General features: G+C 39.6%; 1 protein-coding gene across 4 annotated transcripts in view; it reads right to left on the bottom strand.

The window, feature by feature from the left end:
* The window catches only part of USP32 (ubiquitin specific peptidase 32), a 149,576-nt gene that overhangs the window by 66,279 nt on the left and 61,281 nt on the right, over positions 1–22,016 (bottom strand). For all 4 annotated transcript variants that reach the window (XM_037880160.2, XM_037880159.2, XM_037880161.2 and 1 more), the window contains exons 4-5: positions 21,524–21,642; positions 8,130–8,289 (exon numbers count right to left, since the gene is read on the bottom strand). In XM_037880160.2, coding sequence (XP_037736088.1) covers positions 8,130–8,289; positions 21,524–21,642 — 279 coding nt within the window. The remainder of the gene's footprint in view (positions 1–8,129; positions 8,290–21,523; positions 21,643–22,016) is intronic.

Raw genomic sequence — 22,016 nt, 5'->3', positions numbered from 1 at the left:
CATAGAGGGCTGAAACACTGAAGTGATAGGCAAAAGCAGTATTAAATGGCATACTGTTATATTAATAAAAACAACACGGAGTCCGGTGGCACCTTAAAGACTAACAGATTTATTTCAGCATAAGCGTCTCTGAGGAATGCATCCGATGAAGTGAGCTGTAGCTCACGAAAGCTTGTGCTCAAAATAAATTGGTTAGTCTCTAAGGTGCCACAAGTACTCTTTTTTTTTTTGTGAATACAGACTAACACGGCTGCTACTCTGAAACTTCTCTAAGGTGCCACCAGACTCCTTGTTTTTGTGCATACAGACTAACCCCCTGATACTTGTTATATTAATAGTGAGTTAACCAGTATGTAAGGAGTCAGAACTTCAGTGATAAGGGCCTATACTGAGAAGAGCTAACAAAAGTTTGCCTTTAGACCAAGTGGTAGGTGCTTTGGAGAAGGAGGATCTCTGTTCTAACCCTGCTGCCAGAGTAAAGTCCTGAACAGCCTGGGTGTGTCACATAGTGAAGTCTCATCTGGCTAAGAATGCTATTACTGAAATACTGTATTTGGTTCTTGGAGTGCCATACCATGTTAGAAACTCCATTTGCAACGATTAATGATTTGCAATGATTTGAGGGGTATTACATTCTCTTCCCACTGAGCACCTGATCGGCGTTACAAAGTCTGAATTTTATTCTGTTTTGGAGTGCAGAATAAGTTATTATATACTTCCTGATTCTTAACACTGCTTTGTAGACTATGGAATGTAAACAGTATTTTAAATATAAAACCATACATTATTAAAGAGAGATGCAATAATGTTAAATAAAAAAATGCCAATTAAGAGACCGGTTGACACTGCAGTTAAGCTCCACTCCTGATTTATGGTGTCACTAGAACTCCTTGATAAGATTATAGCTTTGCTTATTACTCTTATATTCAGTATTCAAGAAAATCATGTTAAAAATCAAGAGGTATGGAATACCCAGTCTTATACTCCACAACTGAGAGACATTTAAACTTTGTTTACTAGGAGGAGAGGGTTATATTCCTCAAACCACTGTAAGTCAAATAATATTTCTTAACATACACGGCTAAAAGTTTCTTTCCTCTACTCATCCCAAAACATCTTTTAAACCCTATAAAAATTAAATCACAAAATTATTCTGCTAGCTTTCAACTGAAATAACCACCATTGTAGAATATTTATGATTTAGGTGAAACGGAACAAAATTTGATTAAAAATGGCAAGTGTGTGCAACTTACCGTGACTTCAAAATTTCATTTATAATTGTGCTGAGAAATGCAATTAAACTCATCTGCATTCAAACATAAATGTTATTTACAAGTGAAAAATTGTAATTCTTTTTATGTTTCCTTGATATCGTGGCTCATTAAACAAATCTAAATGGAATCACTGATGCTTTACAATAAACATTTGCTGTGTGTTTCTAAATCAATGTTAATAACTTCCACTATTTTTATCACAGCAATTTTTCATGTCCGTGCCACATTATTCAAGAAGTTTAATGGAAAATAAGAGGGGAGAACAGTTGTAGCCTGTTTAAACTATGTACCAGCGGAGGACATCCTATGAAATAACAGCTCGGTGTTAGCATCCAGGAAACAGACTAGTAAATCTTTGTTAGAAAGTTTCACTGATTACACTAAAACAGAACTGAAAATAAGCAACTCTGCATTATACTTGGCTAACAGTATTTACCTTTTGTTTTTTAAATATCCTTTCAGTGACTTGTTCTCTCGAAAAGCAAATATCCAAGCAAAAAGTACCAAAGTCAGTCTCCACTCACAGGAAAAACAACTCTCTCACAACAGCACTCATTTTATGAGGGCAACTGTAGTAAGAACACATGGTTAAAATAAAAATAAAAAATACAAAACTCTACTAAAGAATAATGAAGTTGAGTTATACTCTGTACATATCAGAACGTAAAAATTATTCACACTGATACAATCTCTACACTACTCAACCCATTTATATTTTCGTTGCTGCTAAATTTTTATCGTGTAAGTCACACAATGACCTTTCTTTTTGACCTTTGGGACCACTAGGGAGATCATCAACAGCATCACAGAAAAAGAAATAATGCACAATAGTCAGCAGAGGCGGAATAGTTTACCATTTTCTGGTTGTCATCAGTATGTTCTAGTCCATTTTCCACATTCCAATATTTGATGTGATATTTACAGCCCTGACACTTGCTCTTTTTCTCATCCTCATTTGCTACACTTAATAGGTAAATAATTGGCAAAATTTATATTTCAATTTTATCCTGAAACTACAACCTATTCTTAGTAATGATGTGGGTTTACTAGATTAAATTAACTACAGCTTAACTTCTTTGCTACACAGCTGTGCGTTCTACAGTTTGAGTCAACTGTATATGGTCAAAGCCATACATAGAATTTTAAGCTACAAGATTCATAGCTCAAATCCTATACGTGGCTGAATATTTAGGAAAGCATCACCTAATGTACTTTTTTATACATTTTTTGTTGTTGTTTCTTTTAATCCTAACAATGAAAATACAATTTCTTATCAGGTTATATTGCTGGGCAAATGGCCCATAAAAAATGGGAAATCAAAGAACTGACAATACTTCCAACTATCTAGAAACCATTAGTTGTGAGACAAATCGTTCAGTTTCATGATACTATCTGCTTCCTGCTGAAACACCCAGTAAAGGTTCTAAATTTCACAACAAATAAATATTTGATGATGCTTTAAAATTCTGCTACCTTTACCAGTGGAACTTGTAGCTACAGCTAACAGCATAAGCTGCTATGGTATAGTCAACAAAGCTTGAAAGTTCCTAAAGAAAATTGAAATCAAGGCTCTAGTTTCTCCCAGGACACCTTCACTCACTCGTCTGTTAATATAAAAAATTTTTGGCAGTGAAACAAACAGATTAAAATTTTACAAGTATTAACTCTTCTTTTTTTAATAGGCAGAGAACAAGTTGGTTTCAAGGTTAACACTTTCAGTCAAGACAATTACCATGCCAAAGCACAATTAATTAAATCTAGCAGAAAAATTTCAACACTTTTGAGGAGGTGGTTGTTGTTGGGTTTTCTTTTGGGGAATGGAGAGGCAATTTCTGCAAAGATGCAACTGGTAAGCCGGAATTTAGATTGTGTAGTTGAACACCTAAGATATCTGAAAGGTATAACTCGTATGTGAAGGGGACAATAAGTATTAAATGGAAAACAGACTATTGCACTTCCTCCAGAAATGCAACCAACCAAACCAGACATTAACCTCACCCTAGTATGATAAGCCTTCACAATCAAAGTTCAACAGCCTATAGAGAGAACTTGTGACACAGGGATTTGATAGAGGCCTGCAAAGTAACTGTTAGACACTGTGGTTTTGATAGACAATGGTGAGCATGGAAACACGCACACGCACAGCCAAAATAACTTTAGTACAACCAAATGGAAGGTGAGGTTATCTAGACAAACTTTTTAAAGAGTCAGCCTACTTATGCTACGTAGTCTACTAATTTGACTTAGTCTGCTCTTTTCTCTCTCTACTGTTCATCTTTTTAATTATAGTACTTTAGACTGGGTATTAGACTTTTTTTTAGGAATTTCACATAGTTATCAGAGAAGTGAAAATTATTCAGCTTCAGTGATAAGGAGATGAAGGGAGCCTAAAACAAGGAATCTGGGGGAATGGTATAGAGCCAATCCTACTTGGGACCCGGCTTAAAGGGCATGGACTAAGGAAACCTCCTCTATTAAGTTTCTTGTGCAGGGCAGCAGTCCAACACACAAGGGAAACAGTTGGAAACCAAAAGACAAAAACTAAGCTGAAGGGGGTGAAATATTGAAAACTAGTAATATGGGAACATCATTCAATAAATTGCATTTAATATCAAGAATAAAAAAAGGGGTACGCTACTGGTTTATTATACTTTTTACATATTTAACCAAAAATCTCTATGCACAATTAAAGTTGCAGCAGAAAAAAGGGTTACCTACCTGTAACTGTTGTTCTTTGAGATGTGATGCAGGTGTGTGCCACAAGGAAGGTCGTTTTCTGGCACAGAAAGGAGAAAGAAGAAGCTGGCAAAGGCTCAAAGGGAAGCCCCATAAGAGCTCCTAAGACAGTATTAAGGTTCCACAAAGGAATCGGCTCTTTAACCAGCACATGGAAACAAGTGATTCCTTTCATGTTTCAGAGTAACAGCCGTGTTATGTACCTCGCTGCCACAGGACTTGAAAACACTGACTTCCTATGAATGGGATGATAACAGCCATACGCCTCAGGAGGTCCTGATACATTTTAAAGTACTCAGGCACCAAGGGAGAGAAAGATTTCAGCACGGCAGAGCTGTCCAGGAAGGATAAGGAGGTGGTTTCTTGAGCCAGCAACAGGTACTGTTCTCGCACCCCAGGATGCGATTGGAAAAGCCCTGGAGGTTCCTGGGGGAATGGGCTTAGTGGTCACTTGCAGCTGAGATGGTTCGGGAGTGGGAGCCACCATCAGGACCAGTGATCTTGCTCTGGAACAGGTCAAGGAATGGGACTTCAGGAACCAGGGAGCATCACAAGGATTCCAAGGAGGCCACTGGGCATAAGGATAAGGCACTGGGGGACAGTAGATACCTGGCCAAGAGCCCTTGTCCCGACTATAGGACAGATACCTATACTCAATACCAAAGGGATCTGATGGAGATCTCTGGTGCCCATCTGATGACGAAGGGGAAGATGACCCCAACATGGATCTTGAGGAATCCCAGAGGCTCTCTAGTGACAATGGGCCGCCAACCCCAATGGGACAAACAAACAGACTCATCTGATGCCCAATACAGGGAAGGCACTGGTGCTGAAGAGGAATGGGGGCTTGGCACTGGCAGTACCAAATGAGAGACTCTCCCACCCAGTACCGGGAAGGGCGCTGGTACTGAGGCTAAGGGGACTATCAAACTTGATGAAGGGATCTGCCGCCACAACAACAGTAGTTCCAGAGGATGCACCAACGTAGAGGGGGCTAGGGTTCGCCTCAACTCCACCATTTCAGGCCCGAACAGTGCGAGCTGTGGTGCTGACAATCCCTGTAGCTCTGCGATGCAGCCATAAGATGGCAAGGGCACAACGGAGGGTGAGGCAGTAGAAGCTATGGCGCCAGTGAACTCTGGAACCAGTGCAGAGTCTAGTGCTGAGATGCAACACAGGTCTAATGCAGCTTGGTATGCTGCCAGCATTGAGACAGCCAGTGCTGGTACTGATGACTTTGGCACCAGACTGAATGGATACCCTATGGCTGGAACCAGACTTGAGTGGTACAGGGGAACAGTTAGATGGACATGCTCCTTTCCACGTGCCAGAGAAAGCATGGTGCCAATCAGAACTCCTCTTGGAAGATGAGTAGGAGCCTCCCCAATCCCTGGAATGGTCCTGATTCATTTTATGTGACCTCTTCCTCACTGTACCAGAAGAGGGAGAATGACCCCTCTTCCTCCTGGGGGAAATGCCAGAGCCTGAGCATGGAGTGGCATCACTTGCCAGATCCAAAGCAGACTGCCAATCAGATGATGGCCTCCTGCTCCAGCAGGTGCTGCTTCAGCCGCAAGTCCCTTGTCACCCGAGCTCTCTTTGGGAACGACCAGCAGATGAACCACCACTTTCTAATGTGTTCTTCGCGGAGATACAGCGAGCACGTCATGTGGGGATCACTGTTAGGGCTGGCCACCCCACACAATGGACAAGCTTGAACCCTGGTGAGGGCATCACACAGGACAGCCAACTCCTCTCATTAATACTATACTAAATAAGAAACTTAACCTAAGGTGCTACTAACTATTACATACAAGGAAACATTTCTCAGAAACTGAGACAAAGCCATGACTCTAGCCATGGGTAGTGAGAAGGAACCAAAGAGCTTGGACCAGCACCAACCTTAAGTGGCCAGGGAAGGGGTAAGGGCCACAGGACACGAACACTGCACCAGAGGGTACTGATAAGCAGAGTTCTCTGCCTGCAGTGTACAGGACACGCACACAGCTAAGTATAATACAAAGCTGCATTTTCTCAAAAAAGGACTCTAGTTTGCTGCTCTGGTGATACAGAATCCCAGACCCTTACTGCAGGATTTAGTTCCAGCTTCCTCAGACCACACAGGGCATTGGTTACAATTCATGAAGCCACATATTCTACTGGAAGAAGTGCAAGTGCCAGAGTTCACAAATCTGGTGGCAGGTATTTAGTTTAAGGGAAGCGGATATAACTTGGATTTTTAAGAGCCTGTGACGGGGTTGACCTCTCACTCGCAAACTGCCAGAAGTGGCTACCTTCCACACATCTTCGCTTAATACAATTTACAATCTCCTCCAGCACATTCCACGTTGATCATAATTTTCACAAGACCTAGTATAAATAAACTACCTGGCTTCTTCAAGATGCAAGGATATATACACAAACAGTATTAGCCGCCTAATTCCATTTCATTTTTTTTTAATAGGGAATGCTGATCCTGAAGAACCCACAAAGTTACTTATTCCCTCACACGATCATATTATCTGAACACCTCACAAACACGAATGTATCCTATATATAGATATAGAACAAGTACATTATTATCCTCACAGCCCCTCCCCTACCTTGGTCTGCAACATGTCCTGAAAGTGAAACTATCTGGGCAATGTCGAAATCCAAGTAGGTGTTGGGGGGGTGGAGGCAGGGGGGGCGGATATTGAGAAGTTTAGAAATGAAGTTTTCTTTGGATACTGGGGGGAAAGTACATTTTGATTTGGTTCGGAGAAGTAGTATGATTCAATGGATAGGGCACGGGATTGGGACCCAGGAGATCTATTCAGCTCTCCCACTGCTGATATTCCATGTGACCTTAGCTAAGTCATTTCTCCTATGTGCCTCTGTTTCCTCTCCCACCCTTTGTGTATCTTTCCTGTTCGGACTATAAACTTGGTGGCTTCTGGAACCCCAATCTCAGTTGAGATCTCTAGTCATTAACACAACGTAAATGTTTGTATTACATGCCAGTGCCTCGCAGTTGTATGCATTTGAGGAGAAAACATGCCACTGGATAATCATTAACAATCAAAGCAATGTACTGTATTTTCAACTCATGCCAAGGGCACCTAGAGCTCAGAATAGGAGCTTTTATGGGAGTTATGTAAAACCTAAGTAAACAGACTATATATAATTTTACAGCTGAGATACTGAGGCACAGAGATTAAATGACTTGCTCAAGGTCACACGAAGTCTGTGGCAGAACAGCAAAATGAACCAGATGTGGTTAAGATATTTGGCAGCAGCTTGACCAAAGATAATCCTTCCTCTCCTAAATGATACCTAAGTCCTTTGAAAAGTTTACACAAGGATTATTTACCTACCACTTAAATGTGGATCTAGAGGTAGCCGTAATACATGCAGTTTTTAGAAGTAGAAGAATAAATTCAATTGAAACTAAGAGAAATTTTGGGTAAGCATAATGTAAAATTAATCAGGCCTTGCTTTGACATCCAATCTGAAAAACAGCACCTCATATCATCAAAATGGGCCCTAGTATTACTTTAGGATGGACTCAGAAAAAGAGTTCCATCTACATTTCTTTGGCGAGCTTTCCTATATGCAAGTACAGACCAGGTTTCACTCTGTTTAGTTTATATCTAGGACTATAAATAAAGCTAAGACATTGTTCACTGCACCAAGAAATGCAAACGTTAAGGGATACCAGTGACGTTTATGAAACACTATTTATAAATCTGTGCCAATATTTGTGATTCTTGGTGCACAAAAAAGGGAATCAAATTAATAAGACTTTGTTTAAGTTCATTAGAAAAAGGAAGATACATGGAAAATATATTTTCCATTTGGCACATTACAACATTTAAAAAAACATACTTTGCTGACATCCATTAAAACAAGTCTTGTGACCTCAGTACTGTTTCCGCTAAAAAACTATTTATTATTTTTAGGATATGCAACAAATAACATTCCTCAATAGTGGAACTGTATGTAGCTTAACTTAATAGAACAGTAGCGATTTGTTGAATGATCACATAGAGAGGCAAAAGTTTTATGAACTCAGGTTAGCAAAGGCCAGATCTATAAGCAAGATACCCATTTATGCAGCAAGAAATGCCATTTACTTACAGTGTGTGACTCCGGCCAAAGTTTGATAGAAGGTAGGGGTGTCACTATCATCGGTGAGTGTAACATACACTCCTCCAGATAGCAGCCAACGAGAGAACGTGAAAGCATCTTTGTTCTGCAATAACCAATTCTTAAACTTTTCATAGTTTACCTTTTCACCCTACAATAAAAGGAAGGAAAACTGAGTAAGTCTTTCTCCTCTTCTCCCGGAGCAATAGTAAATATGAAATATCAAGCTATATGAATAAGAGGGTGTGGCAACTTCCTCTCAAAACAAGTGCTGAAACAATGTCCATGAGACCATGTCAATTCTTCCACATTGCCTGTAATCCACCATGAGACTGAGAAATAAGAGCCCTGGGTTCCATTCCAGCTCTGCTACTGACTCAGTGTGGCCTTGGTAAAGTCACTTAAACACGACAATACTTTCCTACCACTCACAAGGTTCTTTTTTTTAAATCAACTTTAATGTATTTTTATGGTAGCTGATAAAAAACCCTGAGCACGCTATAAGAGCACAAAATATTTCCTGTTATATCTATGCAGTGGAAGTGTCTGAAGCCCTTTATTAGTAGAAAACTGACAAATACTAATAGGACTACTGAAGTTTATCGGTGTCACTGTAACCAGCACATCAGATTTATGCAATACCTATTGACCCCATTGATTCCAAAATATTTTGCAATATGTGTATAAATCAATATACAAGTCACACCCAATGAAGATTTCATCCATCACTGAAGTGCAGCCATGTTAGAGTGAAACACAACAGCTGGGTAATATAAAGTATCAACACTACAAATAGTTTAGGGCACAAAATGAAGAAAAATACTGTCATTGAAACAGCAGGGAAGACTGAGGTAGGCAGAACGTCACTAACCAAGCTGGAATCTGGTTAAGACCTCTGGGTTGACTGCCCTAATTTGCAAAAGTTCCTTGGAATCCTTAATGACCACAAGCAGGCCAGGTCTTGGGTTCCTTATCCGAAAGGCTAAAAATATTAATACGTGGTTCACTGACAACATAATTAAATGGTTTCTCTGCTATTACGATAAATTCAGAAATAGTGAGAAAGGAGATTTAGCTGTAAACAGTTTCTGCGGGCTGCACACTATCAATGATGTTTTTAAGCAGGTAAGTTTTTGTGTCTGTTATGACTTAGTAAGCTTCGCAGCATATAAAAATTCTAAACATGCTGCTGCTTAAAGCACATCTATTCATTACGGACTGCCACTCACACAGTCAGGGTGTCGATCACCAAAATCTTATCTGTCAATCCAGGACCTTCACGGGTGTATACGTTTATATATTTTCACAGCACTGGCAAGAGATCTGCCAAGGAAGACAATGTTTCCAGGTGAGTTTTAGGATTTTTCAGACTCAGACTTTAAAGGACAAATACATCTTCTATTCCAACCTCCTGCATATCACAGGACATTAAATTTCAGTTACATCTGTACTGAGCCCAATAACTTGTGTTTAACTGAAGCACATCTTCCAGAAAGGCATCCAGTTTTGATCTGAAGACATCAAGAGACGGAGAATTCACCACTTCCTTTGGTAGTTTGTCCCAATGGTTAATCACCCTCATTGTTAAAAATGTATACCTAATTTCTGATCTACGTTTCTCTGGTTTAAAATTCCAGCCACTGGTTCTTGTTATATCTTTCAGATTACAGAGTGCGTTAGTACCTGGTATTTTCTCCCCATAAAGGTAATACAATGTAATCAAGGCACCTCTCAATCTTTTCTGATGAACTAATCAGATAGAGCTCTTTGTGTCTTTCAGTGTAAGACATTTTCTTGAGCCCTCAAATCATTTTTGGGATCCTTTTCTACACCGCTCCTGTATCACACATGCAGCACAAAGTCAATTAAGCTAAAACCAATTAAGGCCACTAAATGCTGAATAAGGATGTTCAACGTGGGGTTTAATGCAGTTTAACTAATCCACTTCAAATTCACATCTTTAGTTAATTTGGATTAATTTTCCTGGGTGTCCCCATGTAGGTACGCTTGCTGTGTCATAAACAAATTGAACTGAAGTGACAAAGGAAGTGAAAAGAAATTTTAGAAAAGTGAAAGATACCTTTAAGAATACCTGCATGTTTTTAAAATAAATGCTATTTGAAATTGCTACACACTGTACTATTGTTTCAACACAGAACTGTGCAAAAAAATTCAAGTTTTCCTGCATCCTTTCTGTAGTTCAGAGGTAACAAGAAAATATTTCACATGCATTATGTAGATTTCCTCAGCTATGTTCCATGAGACTAGTAAAAACAGAGTCTGGCTACCTCAATTTTCCCTTTATGTGTAAATGGGTAATTCCCCACTGTGCCTAGATAAAATGCACAAATTGAAACAGAATGAAGTGGAAATGAAACAAGACTATGTTCTAGAATTAAATATGCCTACTTGATAAATATTAAGTTAGTTTTTAACACACATCACTGGATGCAGGACCAAATTGTGCAAGAGTTACACCCTGTGCAATCTTAGTGATGACAGTAGAATTCTATTTTATATTTTCCCCCTCAAACAACAGAATAAATGGAGAAAAGCTTGTAAATCCAAACAGTAAAATTTTGATAGAGTAGACATTTTTAAATAGTATTTTGTACATTTGAAACTATACATCCTTTCTGAGCTCTCATTTCAATAAAAAGGAGTACTTGTGGCACCTTAGAGACTAACAAATTTATTTGAGCATAAGCTTTCGTGGGCTACAGCTTACTTCATCGGATGCATTCAGTGGAAAATACAGTGGGGAGATTTATATACATAGAGAACATGAAACAATGGGTGTTACCACACACACTGTAATGAGAGAGTGATCACTTAAGGTGAGCTATTACCAGCAGAAGGGGGGGGGGGGGGGGGGGGGGGGGGGGGGGCTTTTGTAGCGATAATCAAGGTGGGCCATTTCCAGCAGTTGAAAAGAATCACTTGCCCCATAACCTCAGCTGTGCAGAACACAATGCCATCCACAGCCTCAGAAACAACTCTGACATCATAATCAAAAAGACTGACAAAGAAGGTGTTGTTGTCATCATAAATAGGTCGGAATATGAGCAAGAGGCTGCTCGGCAGCTTTCCAACACCACTTTCTACAAGCCATTACCCTCTGATCCCACTGAGGGTTACCAAAAGAAACTACAGCATTTGCTCAAGAAACTCCCTGAAAAAGCACAAGATCAAATCCGCACAGACACACCCCTGGAACCCTGACCTGGGATATTCTATCTACTACCCAAGATCCATAAACCTGGAAATCCTGGGTGCCCCATCATCTCAGGCATTGGCACCCTGACAGCAGGATTGTCTGGCTATATAGACTCCCTCCTCAGGCCCTACGCTACCAGCACTCCCAGCTACCTTCGAGACACCATTGACTTCCTGAGGAAACTACAATCCATCGGTGATCTTCCTGAGAACACCATCCTGGCCACTATGGATGTAGAAGCCCTCTACACCAACATGCCACACAAAGATGGACTACAACCCGTCAAGAACACTATCCCCGATAATGTCACGGCAAACCTGGTGGCTGAACTTTGTGACTTTGTCCTCACCCATAACTATTTCACATTTGGGGACAATGTATACCTTCAAATCAGCGGCACTGCTATGGGTACCCGCATGGCCCCACAGTATGCCAACATTTTTATGGCCGACTTAGAACAACACTTCCTCAGCTCTCGTCCCCTAACGCCCCTACTCTACTTGCGCTATATTGATGACATCATCATCTGGACCCATGGAAAAGAAGCCCTTGAGGAATTCCACCATGATTTCAACAATTTCCATCCCACCATCAACCTCAGCCTGGTCCAGTCCACACAAGAGATCCACTGCCTGGACACTACAGTGCTAATAAACGATGGTTACATAAACACCACCCTATACCGGAAACCTACTGACCGCTATTCCTACCTACATGCCACCAGCTTTCACCCTGACCACACCACACGATCCATTGTCTACAGCCAAGCTCTGCGATACAACCGCATTTGCTCCAACCCCTCAGACAGAGACAAACACCTACAAGATCTCTATTAAGCTTTCTTACAACTACAATACCCACCTGCTGAAGTGAAGAAACAGATTGACAGAGCCAGAAGAGTTCCCAGAAGTCACCTACTACAGGACAGGCCTAACAAAGAAAATAACAGAACGCCACTAGCCGTCACCTTCAGCCCCCAACTAAAACCCCTCCAACGCATTATTAAGGATCTACAACCTATCCTGAAGGATGACCCAACACTCTCACAAATCTTGGGAGACAGGCCAGCCCTTGCCTACGGACAGCCCCCCAACCTGAAGCAAATACTCACCAGCAACCACATACCACACAACAGAACCACTAACCCAGGAACCTATCCTTGCAACAAAGCCTGTTGCCAACTGTGCCCACATATCTATTCAGGGGACACCATCACAGGGCCTAATAACATCAGCCACACTATCAGAGGCTCGTTCACCTGCACATCCACCAATGTGATATATGCCATTATGTGCCAGCAATGTCCCTCTGCCATGTACATTGGTCAAACTGGACAGTCTCTATGTAAAAGAATAAATGGACACAAATCAGATGTCAAGAATTATAACATTCATAAACCAATAAATTCAATCTCTCTGGTCACGCGGTTACAGACATGAAAGTTGCGGTATTAGAACAAAAAAACTTCAAATCCAGACTCCAGCGAGAGACTGTTGAATTGGAATTCATTTGCAAATTGGATACAATTAACTTAAGCTTGAAGAGAGACTGGGAGTAGCTAAGTCATTATGCAAGGTAACCTATATCCCCTTGTTTTTTCCTACCCCCCCCCCCCCCCCCCCCCCCCAAGACGTTCTTGTTAAACCCTGGATTTGTGCTGGAAATGGCCCACCTTGATTATCATACACATTGTAAGGAGAGTGGTCACTTTAGATAAGCTATTACCAGCAGGAGAGTGGGGTGGGAGGAGGTATTTTTTCATGCTTTGTATGTATAAAAAGATCTTCTACACTTTCCACAGTATGCATCCAATGAAGTGAGCTGTAGCTCACAAAAGCTTATGCTCAAATAAATTGGTTAGTCTCTAAGGTGCCACAAGCACTCCTTTTCTTTTTGCGAATACAGACTAACACGGCCGTTACTCTGAAGAATGTCTGAGGAACAGTGGGCGGCAGGGGGGGAATAAACATGGGGAAATAGTTTTACTTTGTGTAATGACCCATCCACTCCCAGTCTCTATTCAAGCCTAAGTTAATTGTATCCACTTTGCAAATTAATTCCAATTCAGCAGTCTCTCGTTGGAGTCTGTTTTTGAAGTTTTTTTTGTTGAAGAATTGCAACTTTTAGGTCTAATCGAGTGACCAAAGAGATTGAAGTGTTCTCCAACTGGTTTTTGAATGCTATAATTCTTGACATCTGATATGTGTCCATTTATTCTTTTACGTAGAGACTGTCCAGTTTGACCAATGTACATGGCAGAGGGGCACTGCTGACCCCCGCCCCCCCAGACGTTCTTGTCAACTGCTGGAAATGGCCCACCTTGATTAACACGACAAAAGGTCCGTCCTGTCCCCCCCCCCCCCCCCCTTCTGCTGGTAATAGCTCACCTTAAGTGATCACTCTCTTGTTACAGTGTGTATGGTAACACCCATTGTTTCATGTTCTCTATGTATATAAATCTCCCCACTGTATTTTCCACTGAATGCATCCGATGAAGTGAGCTGTAGCTCACAAAAGCTTATGCTCAAACAAATTGGTTAGTCTCTAAGGTGCCACAAGTACTCCTTTTCTTTTTGCGAATACAGAGTAACATGGCTGCTACTCTGAAACCTCTCATTTCAATGTTTTTCAATCTATGATAAATCATGTACAGTAGTCTATGAAACTCTCTACAAGCATTTTTAAGGTCCTTTGCTTTACAAGAGGTTTTATTATATTCAAAACTACAGAATTCACTGATTGGCATCTAGAGGGACAAATCAGTCCTTCACTTTTGGGCATCAGGTGGTCAGTTTTTCCTCACTCCGCTAGGAAAGACAGTCACAACAGAGAACACAGATTTAGTGCAATGAATGATTTCTCCATGCAGCTTATTTTAATGGGTTTGTCATTAAATCCTTGGGCATTATGCTGAAAATTTACCCCTAAAAGTCTGTACTTCACCTGCAAAATTGTATGAACATCATAGTTAAGTGTGCAGCATTATGGATTGTCTGCAAATACAATGTTTTATTCAAAAGTTATTAAAATGGTAGTAAGTTTTTTTCCTGAATTTTTAATGGAGCTATAAAACATCATGCCTGTTTGGAAAAAGAGCAGGTTCTTCCCAGTCTTCTTCCCATTCCCACTCCCACCAGATACACACTGCAAATCTCTATTACACAAGGCACACCTTAAGATGCAAACACAATACTCCTTGTCAAGTGAACATACAGGTTGGTTATGGTAGAAAACGAAACATAATGGTCTGGCCCAAGTGTGTATTTAGAATAAAATATACAAACGTGACTTAGCTCAGTATCAAAGATGGTCAGTTTTTCCATACTATCAATAGAACAATTTGATAACACTTAATTCAAGAAAACTCGACTCGCTTTCCTAACAGCATTTAAAAAAAAAAAAAAAAAAAACAAGATTATTAACATTCACTATATATGACACTTTCTCACAGAAGAAATGAAGACCGTCTCCCAACTGCCTTTTATCCAACTGACCTCCAAAACAGAACAGGCAATTCACTGGATTTGTTTCTTATTCTTGATATGAAAAGAGAGTATCCAACACTTTTAACCACTATCACATGGAGTGACATAATATTATAAAGTCAAGACTGATTTCAAAAGGGCAAACTTAACAATTAAAGGAATGAGTTAGGGAAGTGGACTGGACTGAAGAACTCAAGAATCTGAATGTGGAGGAAGTTTGGAATTACTTTAAGTCAAAGTTGCAGAAACTATTTGGAGCCTGCATTCCAAGAGGAAAAAAATTCATAGGGAAAGGTTGCAGGCCAATCTGGATGAACAAAAGCATCTCATACAAGTTATTGAGAAAGTAGAAAACCTACAAGGAATGGAAGAAGGAATGGATCAGCAAGGAAAGCTCTCTTGGAGCTCAGAAAATGCAGGGAGGAAAAGTGAGAACTGCCAAAACCCAAGCAAAGACCTTGCAAAGGAAATTAAAACCAATAGTAAAAGGTTCTTTAGCTATATAAAGAAAAAGAAAAAGTGGGACCCTAAGCACTAAGGATGGGGTGGAGATTAAAGAATCTAGATATGGCCCAAAACCTAAACGAAAACTTTGTCTCAGTTTCTAAACAACAACAAAGAGCCTGGGGATAGTGGCAGGATAGCTTATGGGAATGAGGATATGGAAGTAGAAATTACCACATCGGAGGTGAAAGCCAAACAAAAATAGTTTAATGGGTCCCAAGTGGGGGGGTCAGGGTAATCTTCATCCAAGAACATTAAAAGAACTGGCACACGCAATCCCCATAGCAAGGATTTTTAATGAATCTGTAAATTCAGGCATTCTACACTATGACTAGAAGATTGCAAATATAGTATCTATATTTAAGAAAGGAAAAAGAGCGATCCGGGAAAATGCAGGCCTTTTGGTTTGACCTTAACTGCATACAAGGTTTTAGAACAAATTTTGAAAGAGACAGTAATTAAAGATATGGAGATAAATGGTAACTGGAATAACATACAACACTGTTTTACAAAAGGCAGATCATAACAGACAAACCTGATCTATTTTTCTGGGACCAAGGAAATGCGGTAGACCTAATCTACCGGGATTTCAGTAAAGCATTTGATACAGTTCCACATGGGAAATTATTAAATTGGAAAAGATGGGAATTCATATGAGAATCAAAAGGTGGGTAAGGAACTGGTTAAAGGGGAGATTACAACAGGTTATACTCAGAGATGTCTAGCTAGAGGGGGAGTTCCTCAAGGCTCAGTCTTGGGACCAATCTTATTTAGTATTTTCATTAATAACCTTGATACAAAAAGTGGGAGCATGGTTAATAAAATCTGCAGATGACACAAAGTTGGGAGGTCCTGTCAATATGGAAGAGGATCCGAATATCACACAAGACAATTTGGATGACCTTGAAAACTGGAGTAATGGAAAGGAGGTGAAATTTAATAGTGCAGAATGCAAGATCATGCATTTAGGGATTAACAAGAATTTTTGCTATAAACTGGGGAATTATCTAGTGGAAACAACAGAGGAGAAAGACCTGGGTATATGGCTTGGCCACAGAATGACTACGAGTTACCAATGTGTTGTGGCCATGAAAAAGGCTAATGCAATCCTTGGATACATCAGGTGAGGAATTTCCAGTAGAGACAGGGAAGCATTATTACCATTATGCAAGGCACTGGTGAGACCTCATCTGGAATACTATGTGCAAGTTTGGTCTCCCATGATTAAGAAAGATGAATTCAGAGTGGAATAGATGCAGAGAATGCTACCAGAATGATCACAGGAATGGAGAACTTACCTTCTGAGAGGACACTTAAGGAGCTTGGCTTGTTTAGCCTAACCAAATGAAGGCTGAAAGGAAATACGATTGCTCTTTATAAATACATCATAGGGATAAATACCCGAGAGGGAGAGGAGTTATTTAAGTTAAGGGCTAATGTTGGCATAAACCGGCCATCAACAAGTTTAGGCTTGAAATTATAAGACTGTTTCTAACCATCAGAGGAGTGAAGTTCTGGAACAGCCTTCCAAGGGAAGTAGAGGGGACCAAAAAAACAACTTAACTTGTTTCAAGACTGACCTTGATACTTTTATGGAGAGGATGATATGACAAGGTTGCCAGCAATGGCATGTGGCCCATCTGTGACTGCTATTGGTAAGTATCTCCAAAAGCCGGAGATGGGACACTACCTGGGGAGGGTCCTGAATACTGAAGACAATTCTTTTCCAGGTTTCTGGCTGGTGGGTCTTGCCCACATGCTCTGGGTCTAACTGATCACTATACTTGGTGTCAGGAAGGAATTTCCCCCCAGGTCAGATTGGCAGACCCCTGTTTTTGTTTTGTTTTGTTATTTTTTGCCTTCCTCTGCAGTGGGAGGCATGGGTTGCTTGCTGGTTTGAACTACAGTAAATGGTGGATTCTCTGCAACTTGAAATCTTTACATCAAGATTTGAGGCCAGAGGTTATGGGCCTATTACAAGAGTGGGTGGGTGAGGTTCTCTGGCCTGCAATGTGCAGGAGGTCAGACTATATGATAATGATGGTCCTTTCTGGCCTTAAAGTCCATGAGTAAGATGCAGTCTAAGTTAAGCAAAATAAAGTCTGTTGCTAATCAAAGTCCAAACCAGCAGAGCATACAAATGTAATGTATTATGGAATTGTACACTTTCATATTAAGTTTGGTTTGGAAGTGAGTTTTGCTTACCATTTTTTATTTTCCTTTCTCAATGGTTAAAGAAATCAGATTAGTTGCTTGGTATGAGGAGACTATAAGATGCATAGTATTCACATTAGATTCCATATGGTGCAGAACTTCCCAATAATGAAAGAGATAAGGATGTTGTATGCACAGTAAGATTTGGAACAGGAAAAAAAAAAGATTTAAAGCAAATAACAGCACTTGCTACAGAGACCTGTTAGAATTTAGTCCAAAATACTTAAAAATCTATAGCAATACAATTGATTAATTTGTTTTCTGTGTCTCTGAAATAGGATAAAAAACAGGTATACTTTTTCAAGTTTATATTTCTAGTTAAACACATGCTAGAATTCTGTAGAAAAGAATAAAGCTCCCTATAAACATCATCCTCAAAAGAGTAAATCCATCTGCCTTACAATGGGAAGGAAGACCCACAGCAGAAACATAAAAAACTTTCTTAATATCCAAAGTATGGAACCAATTTGACCAAGTCTGATTAACAGATCAGTAAATCCAGTTGAGAAGATTATGATGTCCTTTTTCTATTTCAAAAGAAGATCAATAAAAGACATTTTTGTAAGACCTAAAAACTGTATCAAAGTCAGATAGATTCTTCTCCTCCTGAAATATTTTCATAAAGTATCCTGGACACTATTAAATTAAATTTAGCATATACTTCATCATACTATATAGTAGTGAATACCAGACTGGTCTTTCTTTGCAGTGTACATATAACGTGTGGCTTCTGCCAAGAATGAAGAGCTTATGAATTAAGTATAAAGTCAACATAATATCACTGTCAGATCAGTTGAGGGACACTCAGTCCACAAGTACAGTTTCCTTCCAGGACTCCAAAAGCATTCTCTTTAATAAAGTCAGACAGCCATAAGACAGTCTTCTCTCATTGGGTAAAATACAAATCAGTTTTCAGTGAAATATGAAAAGTTGACTAAGCTTCACTAGTCTGAAGTCTTCTGATACCGAACAGATGACAGCAATGCAACTAAATCAAAAAACTGATGACATAGGTTACCAGACATGGAGAAATATAGGTTAATATTTTGCTCTACAGACACCCATTTTGTGAGAATCTCAGTTTGCTTTACAAATATTAAGCCTCTCTAACCACTTGAGTGGTGGGTATATGTTGTACCCATTTTAATGTTGGGTAAAATGAGGTATAGAAAGGTTAAAAGAATTGCCTAACTCAGATCACCCAACAAGTCAGTGGCTGAACTGGGAATGACCACAACAGTGATAATTCCCAGTTCCCTATTTTAAGGAATGTTAAGGAGGGAGGTTATTGCAATTTAATCTTGATCGAGTAAGACATTGGATTTCTGTTAGAATCCAGATGTTATGCTCTATAAAGTTTTTACGCCACAAACTTAAGACTGACCTATTTATTAAGAGCGCACAGGTCTCTCACCTGCAAGCAAAAGACCTTGTGTGACTCAGTAGTGACTTCATTTCCTTGTCTAGATATAGAGGGCAGGAATGAATTTTTCAAGCAATGAAGGAGAAGCAAATACTAAAAAAGTAAGATTTTCATTTGTCTAGGAATATGTCTTATCAGCCAGTTGAAGAGAAGAGTGCATTTCCCCTCCAAGCAGTCTTGGAAAAATAAAAAGGATTCTATCTCCGAATTCTTCATCAGCAAACTATTTCACTGAGTTAAAGAATTCTTTGCTGGACCTAAACTCTGAGGACTCAAAATTACATCTTTGGTCAGTAGTGTTTTCGGCTGGGTTTTGAATTAATAGTGCTTAGATATATTTGTAATGACCTTTCTAGCAGCATAGTTTCACAGAATTTCTTTTTTTCGTTGAATGCTTAATCTCCCTCATTAGTGCTCAAGTTCAGATACTCCCATCTTCTCTCTATGGGGAAGTTTAACCTATTTTTCACGTGCTCTACCTCGCAAACAACCTCTACTCTCTATCTCACATCCACCCACAAGAAGGAGGGAAGTTGCTAGATGACTAGACTGCTCTTCGCTGTCAAAGCCAACGGGAGTTCTGCATGGATGGATCTTCTTGAGATAAGGGTAAAATTCATGCACCCAACAGGGCACCTTTTGACCAAATAGGAGAAATGCTTAAAAGGTTCTTAAGGGAGCACAAATCACCACGAGACATGGGTGGAACATAATCAGAGTAATCCACGGCTTCTGTAGAAAACAGGATCAGCTGAAACAGGGTGAGGGAGTGGGAAATAGGCAGAGGTCTGACCCATAAGCCCAGATCTTAGAGCCGGGCAACTCCTAGTTCTAACCCTAACCCTAGAATTATAAGGATGAAAATAAGAGCATAGTACTACTTTCAGTAAGAAAAACAGGAATCTAATCAAATGTGTACTGTTGAACTGTTATAAAAATCCTCTTTTTTTTTTTTTTTTAAATATAACAACTGCTGTGGTGATTGCTAGACGACTTGTCAGCCAAACATCTTCTGCTGTACTGTCTGTGCCACTTCTTGAATTAAAAATTCAAAAAAAAACTTATTTGGGAAAAAAAATCTGACTACATTTTCAATTTTTATTTTTAAAAAGGTTGCTTTTTCAATTGTTTGCTCATTTCTGCAGCTAGCATAGAAAGGTTTGTAAAGGAAGAAGGCATACCTAGCAATGGGACTTACAAAGCTTTGCAAAGACAACTGAATTCAATTTGCTTTTGGAAAAGCACCTTTCAATGGACTGTGATGTTTTGAAAAGGAGAGTGCTTTCCATCAACTTTCAAACAGAACTATCTGTTTCGATTTACACTGTATCAGAAACAAAAGGGCAAAACACATTAAAACCTAATTCTTATATATGAAAGAAAATGTGTCGCTTGACTTTCTCCCACTGATTTTAATGAAAAGACGTTTAATTTGCTGTATTCTTGAACATAAGGGTTAAATATCTGTATCAAACTGGAGTGTGAAAGGCAACACATTTTAGCGAACTACATCAAAAAGAAACTTTTACAAATTTTAAATGGCTAAATCCGTGAGTTCAGTGTTAACATACGTAATCTAAATGTAAAACATATGAGATTTATAAGGTAATAGTTAGTAACCTACATCAGAATTACCTGCTGTTTATTCCCACCTTCATGTATAAATCTACAAATACTAGAAATTTCGCCTGCATATAAGCCAAACAAACTCACACAACTATTTTTTAAAATGACTTCATATCACCTCTTGAAAAAACTGGAGAGATGTTACCTCATCCGGTAATTCAATAGTACACCATATAATAATGCTGGGAATTTAATTTTCTTTTGATGCAAACCTAGTTTTGGTCTAAAACCAATGTCAGTGATGGTATACTCCACTATTCTTTTAAATAAAAATCTTATTTCCCCCATAATATTCCAGTGGCCAGCCACCAGGTGAAGAAGATCAATACCCTTCATTCTTTTCAGATGTGATCACTCTATTTAGGGTAATGAATGTGCTAGCCGGACCACTTTCTGACTCAGTGATGCAACAGAAATCTTTATACTAAAGTCTTGCCAACATGGTTGTTCTTAGTACTCTATCTGAAACCACCATTTTTAAACAGAAAAAACACTGCTAAGTAGAACTTCGCTCAACTTCTTTGTGAGTAAGATTATACCACTGTCCTCAGAAAGAAAATAATCCCTGTACACACTAGACAAGGAAACCCCCATTAACAACATCTGTGTTTAAACTACAGTTGACAGCATGGTTTTAACCCCAAGTACTGATCTTGCAAACACACATGTAAAGTTAAGCATGTGTGTAAGTGCTGGATGATCAGGGCCACTGCATAGGCCCTGTCTGCTCCTATTAATGGCAGTTGCATTTGTGGATTTACAACTTTTAAAGCTTGGAATATATACTGTATTTAAACAGTTATTTTATAAAAATATGCGTGTATGCATGTATATTGCAAAGAAAATAAACTGTCCAATAAAGTAGTAATACGTTCAACTCTTGTAAATTCAATGCATTGAAAATTGCACGACATACCTCAGAGAAACATCTCTTGAGCGAATCTGGGATTTTTCCATCAACAATGTGAAGCATCCGCTCCATCTCTTCACGGACAACGTAACTCCCAGATTCATTGGAAAAGAGACTGAAAATGTCTAGGTAAAAAGAGATTAAACCAAATGTAATACAAAAGTTGTGCTGATTTTGCAGTTAAGCTTTCAAAAATTCTGTTCAAACCTGCCTCAGGCCACGTCAACACTACCCGCTGGATCAGCGAGTAATGATCTATCTATCGGGGATCGATTTATCACGTCTAGTGTAGATGTGATAAATCGATCCCCGATCGCTCTGCTGTCGACTCCGGAACTCCACCAGGGCGAGAGGTGGAAGAGGAGTCGACGGGGGAGCGGCGGCTATCGATCCCGCACCGCGAGGACGCGAAGTAAGTGATTCTAAGTCTACCTAAGATACGTCGACTTCAGCTATGCTATTCTTGTAGCTGAAGTTGCATATCTTAGATTGATCCCCC

This window comes from Chelonia mydas, chromosome 17 (assembly GCF_015237465.2).
Source record: "Chelonia mydas isolate rCheMyd1 chromosome 17, rCheMyd1.pri.v2, whole genome shotgun sequence".
Classification (NCBI taxonomy): Eukaryota; Metazoa; Chordata; order Testudines; family Cheloniidae; genus Chelonia; species Chelonia mydas.
This window is presented reverse-complemented; position numbering and strand designations above follow the sequence as displayed.